The 14985-nt window shown below is 58.4% G+C and overlaps 1 protein-coding gene across 1 annotated transcript; it reads right to left on the bottom strand.

Moving 5' to 3' along the window:
• Positions 1–212: 212 nt before the first annotated feature.
• Positions 213–12675, bottom strand: GPR89B (G protein-coupled receptor 89B). The gene is made up of 14 exons (XM_001513355.4): positions 12528–12675; positions 7814–7873; positions 7487–7590; positions 6476–6582; positions 6188–6289; positions 5817–5937; positions 4802–4882; positions 3328–3437; positions 2804–2892; positions 2562–2654; positions 2117–2212; positions 1631–1720; positions 1018–1083; positions 213–858 (listed from the first exon to the last, which is right to left on the bottom strand). Exons 1-14 carry the CDS (start codon positions 12567–12569, stop codon positions 652–654), a joined length of 1368 nt encoding a protein of 455 aa, XP_001513405.2. The 5' UTR covers positions 12570–12675; the 3' UTR covers positions 213–651.
• Positions 12676–14985: the final 2310 nt, after the last annotated feature.

The following is a 14985-nucleotide window of genomic DNA, read 5'->3' as shown; positions in this document are numbered from 1 at the left end:
GCCGAGACCAAGAATACCCCCCCTCCCCCGGGGGGAGGGTGGGAGCTGGGTTCGAGATATCTCGGAGGAAACGGCAGCCATCTGTCTCTCAGCCTGGGGAGCTGCTCTGGGGTCAACGCGAGGGGCTTTGGGGACCCTGGGGAGAGGAGGCACCGGCAACACCTCGGGCTCCAGGAGCGGGACCGACGGCGCGTGGAAAAAGGCCGCCGAGGGGCAGTCACCAAACCCGTGATGTTTAATACGGCTCTGGGGCGGTCTTCCCCGACACCCCACGGCCACACAATCGCACAGCTGTGCGGCGGTTGCACATTTCCACGGGCCCTACCACGGTCGCACAATCACACGACGGGCCCTGCGACAGCCACAGAGTCAAGCAGCTCCGCGGCGGCCGCCCCGTCGCGCGGGCCCCGCCCCGGCTACGCAATCGTGTGGGTACAGCCGGAGCCGCGCAATCCGACGGGGACGGCGGCAGCCGACCCGGGCCTCCCGTCCCGGCTCGGTCAGGGGGCCGGCCTCACCTAGGCCTCCCGGCCCACCTGGCGAGGCCCGCTGCCCCTCCGCCCCCACCCCGGGTGGCGGGAGCCCTCTCCAGAAACCGTCCCCACTGTCCGGGAAGCCAGCCCCCGGGTCAGCCCGCGGGGCAGGCTGGGTTTAGGGCGCCATGTGCTTCTCGGGCGCCTGCTTGTGGGCCAGGTAGAGGAAGAGGATGCTGGACAGGGCACTGACCAGGAAGATGACGTCGAACCAGCGGTGATAGAAGTTGAACTGCAGCTCTCCCAGGACTTGGGTGATGATGGTGCGGTAGGCGGGCGGCATGCTCATGCGGATCAGGAGCACCGAGGATACGAAGTACATGCCCTGCCGCGGGACCCGGGGGGGGCGTCGGAGGTGGGACCGAGCCGCCCCGGGCCCCTCCGGAGGCCGCGAGCTGCGGCGGGGTCTCGTTCCCCAGCTCCCCTCGAAGCCCCGCCGGGCCACGGCCTCCCCGCCCCGTCCCCGGGCGGCTCCCGCACTCACCATGATCTGGGCCAACAGCAGGACGATGACATTAGAGGATTTGCTGCTGGAGATGGCGTAGAAGAACTGGAGAGAGGAGGGATGTAACCACGAGACTAGTCAGGCCCCAGACAGGCCCCAGTCTGGCCCAGTCCAGCCCCAGTCTAGCCCCGGTCTAGCCCTCCTCCTGCAGCACAGGGGACCAGGGAAGCATTTCCCAGCTGGGCCAAGACGGGCGGCCGGAACCTGGGCCCCTGCTGAAGAGCGGAGGATGGATTCGGGGGAGAGGCTCCGGGGGAAGGGACGGGAAAGCAACGACACAACCCGAAAGGCAGTTATTTTTCCCCGTGTGGTCTCGGGGAGCTTTGAGCACGACGTGCCCGGGAGCAGCTGGCGGCAGGCTGGTACTGCCCCCGGCAACGCCACCTGACAGGAAATCCCTGAGTCAAAGCAGCAAGGTGGCAGCAGGGGGGAAGTAAGAACAGGCCTCGTAGCTCAGTCCTTCGGGCAGCTGGGGGGAATTCCACCTAAGCCCGCCCGCCGCCATCACCCGACTTCCAGAGGGGCCCCCTCCACCTCGGGACCCCCCCACCCCCCGGGGCCCCGCCTCCGGCGGCCGGGTCGACCGCGGCACCTTGGTGAGCGTGATCAGTAGCCCTCGGATGGATGTGACGATGATGATGCCAACCAGGATGAAGGAAATGTGCTGGGACCAGAATTTCACCTGCAACAAGTACCGGGGGGAAGGTGTGCACTCCCCGCCAGGGCACCTCCCCGTCCCCCCACTTCCCGGTCTCCCCGACTATCGAAACGGGAAAGCCGGGCCTGGGGAAAAGTCGCACGGAAGGCACAACTGGAGTGCGGTGCGGTACCGGTTTCCTCCCGCCCGGCCAAAGGGGACCAGGGTTCTGACCGTCCTGGGAGGGGGAGGGTGGGAGTGGAGCACCATGAGAAGAAAAAGAAGGAGTGGAGAGGAAGGAGGAGAAGGGGGAGGAGGAAACATCATCGGGGAGAAGAAGGAGGGGAGAGGACAAGGAAGCATCACCGGGGAGAGGGAGGAGAGGAGAAGGGAGCACCACTGGGAAGAGGGAGGAGGAGGAAGAAGCACCGCTGGACTTACATCGAACTGGATTCCCAGGTAATTGACTGTGATCTCGATGCCTCTTGTGACGGGATCGGTCTTCCCCACGCGGTCAAACACGATGTTTATGGTGGCCTGTAGGGATGCCCAAGAGACCACCGTCTCCCTACTATTGGGTGCCCCCCTACACCCTCAGGGCGGAAATGGGAGGGCCGAGGCATCGGGGCGGTAACTCGGGCACTGCTCGGAGACAAGGCCGCAGCGCTCACTTCACAGTGAGGGCAGCAGGCACACGGGCTCTGCGGCGTTGCCTCCGGCTCGCAGCTGGGGAGAGCGGGGCAGAGGGAGGCTCAGAGCCGTACTCGGAACAGGGTAGAGCGCCCTCACCGAGACGAAGCGCAGCCGCCCCACCCCCCCGATCCGCCACCCGCCATCAGACGTCCAACGGGCTCAGCCCCCTGCCCGCCGCGGACGGCAGCCTCACCATGAAAATCTTCCAGACGCAGTAAATGGAGAAAAAGTAGCCCAGGAAGTTAAAGTACTTTCCTTTGAAGGTTTTGGAGTACTCGATTCTCTCCTGGAGAAAGAAAAGCTATTCTTGCCCCCAGCCAAACCACCCTAGCTGTTCTCAACTTTCCAGCCCACCCACCCACCTATCCCGGGTCCCGCTCCCGGCCCTCCACCACCTGCTACTCTCCCTCCCCCGCCCCGCTCCGGGGTCCCGACCTTGGTGGCGTACAGGTCGGCTGTCTCCAAGAACAACTGTCTGCTCAGCTCCTCCAGCGCATCCACTTCCTGCTGGACCAGACTGAGATCTGGTGCCCGGGTGGTTAAGGTCTGGAGGCCCCAAGAAATAGCGCTGGGGGACCCCCCCCCCCAAACCAGGCCCGGTGGGCACCCCCACAGCTGGATCCCCCACACCTTCCCTCTTCTCAGAGTGCTCCCCGTGACAGCTGAGACCCTGGAGATTCGGCAACTGGGGTCCGGGATGTTAACGAGATTAGGGGGCTCCCCGATCCCCATCCTGATGCTCCCGCAGCTGTAGGTGGCAGATCCATCTCCCCCCGTTTCTCTTAACCGTTCCCCGCCCCAGCAATCCACACCATCCTGACCCAGCGCAGTGGTGCCGAGAGCTCCCTGCCCTCATCCTCATGCCCCTCAGAGGGCCCCTCCCCACCTCCTCCACTCCGGCGGGCCCAAGGACCCGCTCTCCTGGTCTGCTTCTGGGGGCAATGCACGACAAAGGATACTCTCACTTCCCGGAGAGGAGGCCGTGACGCTCCTTATCATCCCCCAGAACCCCGTGGGCCTGCTCTGCTCCTCCCCCTTCTGGAACATGGTCCGCCGGGCCGCCGCCATCCTGGAGAGAGCGGCCACAGCCCCCGTACGGCCCGGGCCGGCTGCACCCCACTCCGCCCCGCTCTGCCGAGGCAGGGGCAGACACCCTGGGAAAACTCCACCGCCGCCAGCTGCTCAGGGGGCGGAGACGGACCGGGCCCGGAGGCTTCCCGGCCCGGGGAAGGCTGGGAACCGGGGTGGGGACCGAGAGACCGGCCCCGTGCCCGCGTGGATAATCCACGTTGTGGACAGTCGGCTGTGGGCTAGGCCTCATTTCCTGGCATGTCTATTATTCCCGAAGATAACAGTGAGCCCAATTCTCCCACTTAGGCACTTTGGGAGGGGTGTTAACTCCACCCTCCTGCTCCACTGCCACCTCCAGTGGGCTTAGCCTGAAAGAATACAAAAAGCGGTGCCTGGTGAGGGGTGGGGGGGACGATGGGGCAGCAGGGGCAGGAAGCAGCCACACTCCGCTCCCGGAGAATAGCTACGGCCCCCCGAGGAGGCCCACAGCTGGAAGGACCCGGGGCCGGAAGAAACCCGCTCTCTCACGTCCCGAGCAAAGGAGGAGGCCCCGCCCCCGTGGGCCCCTGCACGTCGCGTGTTCTCCCCGGGAAAGGAGGAAACTCCTCTGTGGAGGTGGGGAGAACGGGAGCCCGGCTTAGCCAGTCTTTCCTTCGCCCCCTCAGACCTTTGCTGGGACACCGCGGAGCCCCAAACAGTGATGCACAGGAAATGCCCAAATTCTGATTTTTCCACTTGAAAGGGGGCTCAGCCGTGACTCAGAAGCTGAGTTTGGTCTCCTCCCGCCACTAGCTGTGGCAGGCGGCCCCTTCACACCCGCTCGAGCCTCCCCGGTCCGGAAAACCGGCTCTGGGCCCTGCTCCTCCCTCTCCCGCCAACCCTTCTCCCCTTCCTGGTACAGTTCCCCTCTCCCCTGCCTCTATTTCCCCAAGGCCAACTCTCATCTTGGCTCTTTAGACTGCAAGCTAGTTGTGGGCAGGGAATGTGTCTGTTTATTGTTATATTTCCCTCTCCCAGGTGCTTAGAACAATGCTCTGCACACAGTAAGCTCTCAAAAAGTATGACTGACTGACTTGGCCTTTTCTCCCCAAGGTCCCAGGATGTGCCCGCCTCACTACACCAACTCCCTCCATTACTGCACGGTTCCAGCAGGCTGGCACTGAGTACTAAGTCCCGGGCAGAGACCGGGGAGGTTTGCCCTGCATGTTCCAAGGAGGTGGGGAAAGGGAGTGCGGGGGAGTCTGCGGGAGAGGCCCCGGCCCCTCTCTGCGCCCAACTGAGGAAGGTGGCGGGGAGAGTGGACCGCCGGCGGGGGGAGGGGGGAAATGGCTGGGTTAGGGGAAGGAGGCCCAAGTCGCTCACCTTTTCTTTTTGCTGATGATCATGTCCAGGGTCTGGAGCAGGCGCCGCTCTAGGGCTAGGATGTCTGCATCCGTCACATTCCTGCGGCACGTGGGGGAGCCCAGACTCAGGGGCGACCGGTGAGGGGGATGGGAGATGGGGGACGGGGAATCCCACACCCCAGGCAGCTCCGAGCCACGTGGGAACGTGATTCGAGGCTCCGGCCGAGCCGATCTGGCCGACAGAGGCTCGACTGACAGGGGCCCGGGAAGGAAACAGGGGAGCCTTCGTTTAAGGGAGACAAAAGATGACGGAGGAAAGTCATCTGCCATTCAGAGGAGCTGGTAATGTCAGCGGGTGATGGGAATGCTACCTGGCCCTAGCTGGCCTGAACCCATCGGAGGAGAAGCGCCCCGAGAGCAGGGAACGTCTGTCCTGTTGCTGCTGTCTTCTCCCAAGTGCTTAGTACAGTGCCGAGCACCCACCAGGCACTTAAAAGATACCTCTGGTGGGTTAATGGGATGCCTGATGACCCTGGCTCTGGGGCTGATTATCGTGGCTCGCAGAGCTTCCTGGCAGGACCCCTGGAAGACGACCCGGCAGCCTGGGACTCTGGTCAGCTCTCACGTGTGCCCCGCTGGCCTAGGGGGCCAGTTCGGCGGGGGCCTACGAACGAGGCTGGGGAAAGGGAGCAGGAGGAAGAGAGCGGGATGGGAGGCCGCACTAGAAGCCTCTCAGGCTGCCCTCGGATACGCGTTTCAACTCCTGCTTTTGAGGAGTCACCGACCAGCGATCTTAGGCTAAGCAGCCAGAGACCGCATGAGTCGGGCTCCGGTGAGATGGCGTTTTCCGGGGGGGGGCTCCCCCAGCCTCCCCGGGACTGTGGTGGGAAGCGGGGGTCTTGGCTGATTCGTTCACTCCCTCCAACAAACCAAGTGGGAAAGGGCTGGGACACTGGAGGACTTGAAGGGGAGGGGAGGAGGCCAAAGGGCTGGGGCAGCGGTGGGAGGGGAGGAGGAGGGCCGGCTCTACTTACCTGAGGAAGTAGGACATGTAGGTGTAGGGGCAGTTGACAGCGCCGAAGCCCGAGAGCAGAGCCATGAGCGTCACCCCGATCACGCCCACCCGGCTGATGAGCTGCTCGATGGACAGGATCCCTGCCAGGATGGAGCAAGATGAGCCCCCGGGACAAGCAGGCGGTGCAGCAGAGAAGGGGAGCACGGAGAGCGGGCAGAGGAGGAAAGGGGAGCACAGTGAAGCAGCGGAAGAGGTACCGGCGGCGAGACAAGAGAGGAGAGAAGGGGAGCACGGAGAGGCGGCAGAGGAAGGGTAGGGAGCACGGAGAGGCAGGGGAGGAGGGAAGGGGGAGCAGGGGGGACGAGGCCCTCCCAAGTGGCAAACGCTCACCATGCTTGGGGCTGAGGATGGGGAACGGGTCTCCCAGCTTCCAGAAGAAATACATGAAGGTGAGCCACAGCCCCCAAGAGAAGAGCAGTCGCTGACGGTGCACTGAGGAGAGGGAGAAACTCACGTCAGCGCCCTCCTCCCCGCCAAACCGGCCTCGGCCTTTCCTCGGGCGTCCGGAGCCCAGAAGGTCCCCCGGGCTCCCGGGAGGGAGACGCTCGGCCAGGGAAGACAGTTCCCAGAGCGGCCCCCCTCCCCTTGCCCCGTCTCCTCCCCCCCCGGCCCACTCACACAGCCGGATGTTGCTCACGATGAAGTAGCCGATGTAGAAAGGCACCATGAAGACGAGGATCAGCAGGATCACACACAGGTTCAGTTTCCAGTGAAAATAGCGGGAGCTGAAAGGGCCGTCGGACGGGCTCGCCCCTGGGTCCCACCACGGCCCCGGTCCTGGCCGGAACCCCACCCGGAATGGGAGCGGCGGTCCCCGGGGCCGGGGAAGCCCGAATCGGCTCCGTTTGGGCCGCCGCGGGCTGGTCCGTGCCTTTGGGGTTTTAAAATACCAGGGGCCCGCCACTGCTGTCACCCAAGGGCCGGCCCCAACAGCGGGATGAGAAGAGACTGGAGGCCGTGCGGCCTAGTGGAAAGAGCCTTCCGGGAGTCAGGAGGCCCTGGTGCTTGCTCTGCCTCTTGCCTGCTTGGTAATCTTGCACAAGTCATTTAATCTCTTTGAGCCTCAGTTTCCTCCTCTGCAAAATGGGGAGTAGAACCCCGCTCTCCCTCCCTTTCAGATTGCATCCCATAGGGGATAGGGATGTGACATCCTGTAGTGACCCCAGTGCTGAGGACAGGGCTTGGCCCAGAGAGAGCAAACCCTGATGATGAACTAGATAATAATACTTACAATGATGATATCTGTGAAGCGCTTACCATGTGCCAAGCACTGTTCTAAGCACTGAGGGAGATACAAGCCCCACGTGGGGCTCATAGTCTTAATCCCCATTTTACAGATGAGGTAACTGAGGCACAGAGAAGTTAAGTGACTGCTCACAGTCATCCAGCTGACAAGTGGCAGAGCCTGGGTTCAAACCACGACCTCTGATTCCCAAGCCCGGGCTCTTTCCACGCTGCTTCTCTATATCCTTTGTTGACTATCTAATTGATTTGCTAGCTGGGGCCAGGACTCCATTTCTTATCCCCCCCCTCCGCTGTCGCCTTCTGTGGCCCACAGGTCAAGGCAACTCTTTCTCTGTGGTGAGGTTCAGTCCCCCCAAACCATTCCCGGCCAGCCCAGCGTCCCACCTGCTGTTCAGCACTCCCAGGATTTCAAAGATGATGAGTTCAAACATCGTGCAGGAGAAGGCGAAGGTCACGGAGAAGACCACCTGAACCACATACTGGCGGACCTGCCCGAGCCAAGGGGGGGACGTCAAGCAGAGGCCGGGGTCCCGCCGATCTCACTGGCCGAGATGGAGGCCTGACCTGGCCGTCGGTGCCGGGCCACCCCCCGACCTCCCACAGCCGACGCCCAGGCAATGCACGCAACAGGTGGGACACCAGTGAGGGATGGGGGCGGAGGTGCTCCCACCTCCCGCGCTCAGGGGACGATGGCACGGTCTCCCCCCTCACCTCATAGTTCTTGAACAGCTGGCGCATGAAGAAGAGCCAGCCGAACCCAAAGAAAAGCACCTGGAGGAGAGAAGAGCCCGTCAGTGCTCGGAGAAACTCGGGCTGGGGTCCGCTGGCGAGGGGAGGGGACGTGGTCCAGCCCCGGGCCGTGTCGTTCCTGGGGGAGTGGTGGGCTGGAGGGCGGACCGTCCGCTCCACAGGGAGCTCCGCGACCGACCGGAGCCTCGGAAAGATCCAACGTCCCCAAGGAGAAGACCTATCTTCCCAGAGAACGCTAGGATATTCACCCCAGCCCCACACACGTGTGTAAATATCCTTATACGCTACCATTTCCCCTCTCCATAACTGATTTTCATGTCCGTCTCCCCCGCACACTCTAAGCTCCTTGTGGGCATCGATCACATTGTACTTTCCCAAGTGCTTAGTACAGCGGTCTGCACTCTGTAGGCGCTCCATAAATACCACTGATTTGACTGACTGAGGAAACCCTGCAAGCAGAGGGCCCTGAGCAAAGAGGCTCTCTCTCTGCTGGGTCGCAGTGGGCAGGATGCAAGGACTCAGGGAACTGGAGCTGCAGCCCCGTCCGTGAAGGATCACTGGTGGTGGTCCCCCCACTCCCTGGTGCACTGACGCCATCCCCCCGACACCCGTCCCCTGCTCCCCGCTTCCCGTCACCCCCTCCAGGTGCCCGGCTCGGAGCTCAGTCCACGACAGACACCCGGCATGGCATCCGGCCCACGGCCGGCGCCCGGGAAGGGCCGTTGGTGTCCACGACGTAGTACTGAAGGGGGAAGTCGAGAAAGTCCGCGAGAGCAAGAACTGGAGTTCGAAAAGAGCATCTGAGCCACAGCAGGGTCGGACGGGGGTGGGCGGAGGATAATAATAATACTAATTGTGGCATTCGTTAAACACTTACGATGTGCTAAACACCGTACTAAGGGTGGATACAAGCAAATTGGGTTGGACACAGTCCCTCTCCCGCACGGTCTTAATCCCCACGTAGCAACTGACGAAACTGAGGCCCAGAGAAGCAAAGTGACTTTCCCAAGGTCACAGAGCAGACAAGTGGCGGGACTGGGATTAGAACCTAGGTCCTTCTGCCCCCACTAAACCCCGCTGCTTCTCCCTCCTGGAAAGGATTCCCAACAGAGAGCCCCCCTCTTCCCCCCACAGAGGGGCTCTACCCTTTAGGCCTGAGATGCCGCCAACCTCGGCAGCCTGCGAAACCAAATGGTGGAGGGCGAAGAAGGAGGCACCGCTCGGGGTGAACAGCACCGGTTGGATTTTGACCCCGGAGGTGCGGTGGCGGGCGGGGAAAATGGCACCGGACCTCGCGGCCGTTGAGTCAGGACTGAGCAGAGGCAGCAGAGGCAGAAATCTACGACAGCGGCCCGAGTCGAAAGAACTCATAGGTTGAAATCCAGCAAAATGTTCCCAGAGGTAGTGTTGCCTAGCGGAAAGGACCTTGGGCTGGGAGTCAGGAGACCCAGGTTCTAGCCCCAGCTCTACGTCTGACCTGCTGGGTGACTCTGAGTTAGTCACTGCACATTTCTGGACCTCAGTTTCCCCATCTGAAAACTAGGGATGTGACAGGAATCAAGAAGCAGTGTGGCCTAGTGGAAAGAACACGGGTCCAGGATTCAGAGGGCCTGCGTTCCAATCCAAGCTCCATCACTTGCCGGCTGGGTGACCTTGGGAGGGTCATTTAATTTCTCCGGGCTCCGGTTTCTGTCTTTCCCCATCTGCCCTCCTGTCACCAGCACCTAAGCATTGAGCTGTGTAATAATGTTGGTATTTTTTAAGCGCTTACTATGTGCCGAGCACTGTTCTAAGCGCTGGGGGAGACACAGGGTAATCAGGTCGTCCCACGTGAGGCTCACAGTTAATCCCCATTTTACAGATGAGGTAACTGAGGCACAGAGAAGTCAAGTGACTTGCCCACAGTCACACAGCTGACAAGTGGCAGAGCCGGGAGTCGAACCCATGACCTCTGACTCCGAAGCCCAGGCTCTTTCCACTAAGCCACGCTGCTTCCCACACTCGATCCCCACCACAACTCCCTAGCATTTATGCAAATATCTTTGTATTCTACTATTTCCCTTATCTGCAATTTATTTTAAGTCAGTCTCTCACTGTGGACCGTAAGCTTCTTGAGGTCGGGGATCGCACCTACCGCTCTGTTACAATGTACTTGCCCAAGTGCTTAGTGTAGTGTTCTGCACACAGTAAGCACTCGATAGATACCACTGACTGATACACTGAAAGGAGGACAGAGATCCCACCGCCACGCCACGGAGGATGAGACTTCAGGCCCAGGTGGAAGTCGCACCCCCCCCCCCCCCCGGGACAGGTGCGGGGACAGGGTCTGGGCACCCTGGAGGCGGCGTGGCCCAGTGGGAAGAGGACGGGCCTGGGAGCCTGAGGACCTGTGTTCGAATCCCACCTCTACCGCTCATCTGCTGTGTGACCTCGGGCACGTCAGTTGCCTTTGAGCCTCATTCACCTCATCCATAAAATGGGGGTGAAGACTGTTCATTCAATAGTATTTATCGAGCTCTTACTACGTGCAGAGCACCGTACTAAGCGCTTGGAGTGTACAATTGGGCAACAGACAGAAGCAATCCCTGCCCAATAACGGGCTCACAGTCTAAACGGGGGGAAAAAATGTAATGTTGGTATTTGTTAAGCACTGTTCTAAGCGCTGGGGTAGATACAAGGGCATCTGGTTATCCCACGTGGAGCTCCCAGTCTCCATCCCCATTTTACAGATGAGGTCACTGAGGCACAGAGAAGTTAAGTGACTTGCCCAAGGTCTCCCAGCTGACAAGTGGCAGAGCCCCATGGGGGACAGGGACCAGGCCCAACCTGTATAATAATAATAATAACGTTGGTATTTAAGCGCTTACTATGTGCAGAGCACTGTTCTAAGCGCTGGGGTAGATACAGGGTAATCAGGTTGTCCCGCATGAGGCTCACCGTCTTCATCCCCATTTTACAGATGAGGGAACTGAGGCCCATAGAAGTGAAGTGACTTGCCCACAGTCACACAGCTGACAAGTGGCAAAGCCGGCATTCAAACCCATGACCTCTGACTCCCAAGCCCGGGCTCTTTCCACTCAGCCATGCTCTACCTATCCCAGGGCTTAATACAGTGCCCGACACAGAGGAAACCCTTAACAAATGCCACTTAGTAGGCCAAAGAACGGGAGCAGCGGGTAATAATAATAATAATGATAGTATTTGTTAAGTGCTTACTATGGGCCAAGCACTGTTGCAAGTCACTTCACTGGGCCTCAGTTACCTCATCTGTCAAATGGGGATGAAGACTGTGAGCCCCAAGTGGGACGACCTGATCACCTTGTATCCCCCCAGCGCTTAGAACAGCGCTTTGCACATAGTAAGGTCTTAACAAATACCAACATTAATATTATTACTGTTCTAATGACTGGGGTGGATACAAGGTGATCAGGTGGTTCCCCGGGGGGGCTCCCAGTCTTCATCCCCATTTGACAGATGGGGTCACTGAGGCCCAGGGAGGTAAAGTGACTTGCCCAAAGTTGTCTGTCTCCCCCGATTAGACCGTGAGCCCGTCATTGGGCGAGGATGGTCTCTATCTGTTGCCCAATTGTCCATTCCAAGCGCTTAGTCCAGTGCACTGCACCTAGGAAGTGCTCAATCAATACTATCGAATGAATGCATGAGCAGGGCTTAGTCCAGTGCTCTGCACCTAGGAAGCGCTCAATCAGTACGATCGAATGAACGCATGCACAGTGCTTAGTCCCGTGCTCTGCACCTAGGACGCGCTCAATCAATACTATCGAACGAACAGTGCTTAGTGCAGCGCTCTGCACCTAGGATGCGCTCAATCAATACTATCGAACGAACAGTGCTTAGTGCAGTGCTCTGCACCTAGGATGCGCTCAATCAATACTATTAAATGAACAGTGCTTGGTGCAGTGCTCTGCACCTAAGAAGCGCTCAATCAATACTATTAAATGAACAGTGCTTAGTCCCGTGCTCTGCACCTAGGAAGCACTCAATCAATACTATCGAACAGTGCTTAGTGCAGTGCTCTGCCCCTAGGAAGCGCTCAATCAATACTATTAAATGAACAGTGCTTAGTCCCGTGCTCTGCACCTAGGAAGCGCTCAATCAATACTATCGAACGAACAGTGCTTAGTGCAGTGCTCTGCACCTAAGAAGCGCTCAATCAATACTATCGAATGAACAGTGATTAGGCAGTGCTCTGCACCTAGGAAGCGCTCAATCAATACTATCGAACGAACAGTGCTTGGTGCAGTGCTCTGCACCTAAGAAGCGCTCAATCAATACTATCGAATGAACAGTGCTTAGTGCAGCGCTCTGCACCTAGGATGCGCTCAATCAATACTATCGAACGAACAGTGCTTAGTGCAGTGCTCTGCACCTAAGAAGCGCTCAATCAATACTATCGAATGAACAGTGATTAGGCAGTGCTCTGCACCTAAGAAGCGCTCAATCAATACTATCGAATGAACAGTGATTAGGCAGTGCTCTGCACCTAGGAAGCGCTCAATCAATACTATCGAACGAACAATGCTTGGTGCAGTGCTCTGCCCCTAGGAAGCGCTCAATCAATACTACTGAAGTGGCTGCGGCGGGACGGGAAGCCACGAGCCTCCCGGGGTGGGTGCAGAGAGGTCGGCTGGAGGAGGGGAGGGGGGCTGGGGGTCACCTGGGAGGTGACCATGATGCCGGAGTCCAGCAGGAAGCTCATGGTGACGGCTCTTCCTCCTCCTCTTCTTCTTCCTCCTCTTCTTCCTCCTCCCGCTCCTGCCGCCGCCCGGGCAGGACCGGCCCCCCGTCGCCCGCAGGCCCAGGCCCGCGGCCCCCGTGACCCCGCCTAGGCCGACGCCATTCTCTTCCGGGTCACTTCCGCCCCCCGCCGGCCGCCCCAGCCAATCAGAGGGAGGGTGACGTCATCCCTCCCCCCCCGCGGGGCGGGGCGAGGCCCCCTAAGAGGACCAGCCTCATCGTAGTAGTCATGAGAGCAGCCCTTAAACGCTTACTATGTGCCAGGCGCTGTTGTAAGCGCCGGGGGGACATGCAAGGGCCTAATCATGTTGGTATTGGTTAAGCGCTTACTTAGGTGCAGAGCACTGTTCGAAGCGCCGAGGGTCATGCAAGGTCCTAATCGTGTTGGTATTGGTTCATTCAATAGTATTTATTGAGCGCTTACTATGTGCAGAGCACTGTACTAAGCGCTTGGGATGAACAAGTCGGCAACAGATAGAGACGGGCCCTGCCGTTTGACGGGCTTATTGGTTAAGCGCTCACTAGGTGCAGAGCACTGTTCGAAGCGCTGGGGGAGAGATGGGCATCAGGTGGTCCCACGTGGGGCTCACAGTCTTCATCCCCATTTCACAGATGAGGAAACTGAGGCCCAGAGAAGTGAAGTGACTTGCCCACAGTCACACAGCTGACAAGTGGCAGAGGCGGGATTAGAACCCATGACTTATGACTCCCAAACCTCTGTTCTTGCCACTAAGCCACGCTGATGGGGGCTCCCAAGGCTGTAATGAATCTTGGCGGTGTGAATTATTCAGTCCGTGGTGGTACTTATTGAGCACTTATTGTGGTACGCTAGGTCAGGTAGACAATCCTCTCCCAATTAATTTATTTCCCCTACCTTCAAGCAAGAACCAGACCCTGGGAAGTCTATCCTCCCCCCCCCCCCAAAAGCCCCCAGGACAGCATTCCACCCTGCAGCAACCATTCTCATTTTCAACAGCTCAACTGGGAAAATTCCAACAAATCTACCCTCCATCCCCATCAATGTGACTTAACCCTATTTCCTTTTCTTCCCACACACCCAACAAGAGGGAGAAGCCTCAAAGCCCTGCTAATATGGACCTACTTAGTGGCAAGGGCTGGGGATTGGGAGCCAGAGGACCTTGATTCTAATCCTGACTCCACCACCTGTCTTTTTGGGCAAGTCACTTGACTTCTCTGTGCCTCAGTCACCTCATCTGTAAAATGGAGATTAAGATCATGAACCCCACGAGGGACTGTGTCCGGCTTGATTAGCTTCTATCTACCCCAGAGCTTAGAACAGCGCTTGGTACATAGTAAGCGCTTAAATGAGCTCATTGTGGGCAGGGTATATGTCTGTTGTTGTATTGTACTCTCCCAAGTGCTCAGGACAGAGCTTTGCACACAGTAAACACTCAAATACAATTGAATGAACAACGAGAGGTTACTGGAGCCCCAGCTAGCAATCTCTCCCCCTTGCTCAGACTGACTTACTTACTGAGTGTACTTTGTCTGGCCTGCCCCAGGTTCCCCTCCCTGCCACGCTGCAGCCTAGACCAGATCCCGGAGGAGGTGATGGACTCTGAGCCCTAGCCCGGGCCTCAGGCATTCTAGTCCTACTTCCAGCACCAACTCTCTCATCAATAATATCAATTAAATCTCTCTTATAGGCAGAACTCTATACTGAGCCTTTGAATAGAAAACACTTAGTATAAATAATTGCTGCTGCCCTCGGTGAGGTTAGAATCTTGGGGGAGGCAGACATAAAAATCACAGACAGGAAAAAATGGTTAAGTCTAAACATAGGTACATCAGGTGCTACAAAGAGGCTGTGAGAATTTAAGTAGTTGATCTATTCCCCTTTTAGAATATAAGTTCACTGTGGGCAAGGAATGTGTCTACCAATTCTGTTGTATTAGACTCTACCGAGCGCTTAGTATAATGCTTTGCACCCAGTAGGTACTCATGTACCAAAATAATGGAGTGGCACTTGGGGAAAGAAAGTGGGGAAGATTAGGAATTAATCCGGGAGGGATGCCCGGAGGAGAGATGCTGTCACCAAAACTTCAGGAAGCCCCTGAGTGAAAACAGATTCCCCCTAAAAGGGAGATTTTCAGAAAAAGAGGCAACACAGCACAAGATGGGGAGTAGGGAGAATTAGGTTCTATTCCCAACTCTGCCCCTGGACTGCTGGGTGATCTTGGATAAGTCACTCAACTTCTCTGGGCCTCAGTTTTCTCTCCAACTGGAATAAGATGCCTGTTTTCCCTCCCTCTGAGACTGGGAGCAACCCGGGAGACAGAGACTGGGTCTGGTCTGACTCAGTCCAGTCCTCAGCACCAGGAAATGCTTTAACACCGTGGTCGTTAAGAGAATTACCT

This window comes from Ornithorhynchus anatinus, chromosome 16 (genome assembly GCF_004115215.2).
Source record: "Ornithorhynchus anatinus isolate Pmale09 chromosome 16, mOrnAna1.pri.v4, whole genome shotgun sequence".
NCBI classification, from domain to species: Eukaryota; Metazoa; Chordata; class Mammalia; order Monotremata; family Ornithorhynchidae; genus Ornithorhynchus; species Ornithorhynchus anatinus.
This window is presented reverse-complemented; position numbering and strand designations above follow the sequence as displayed.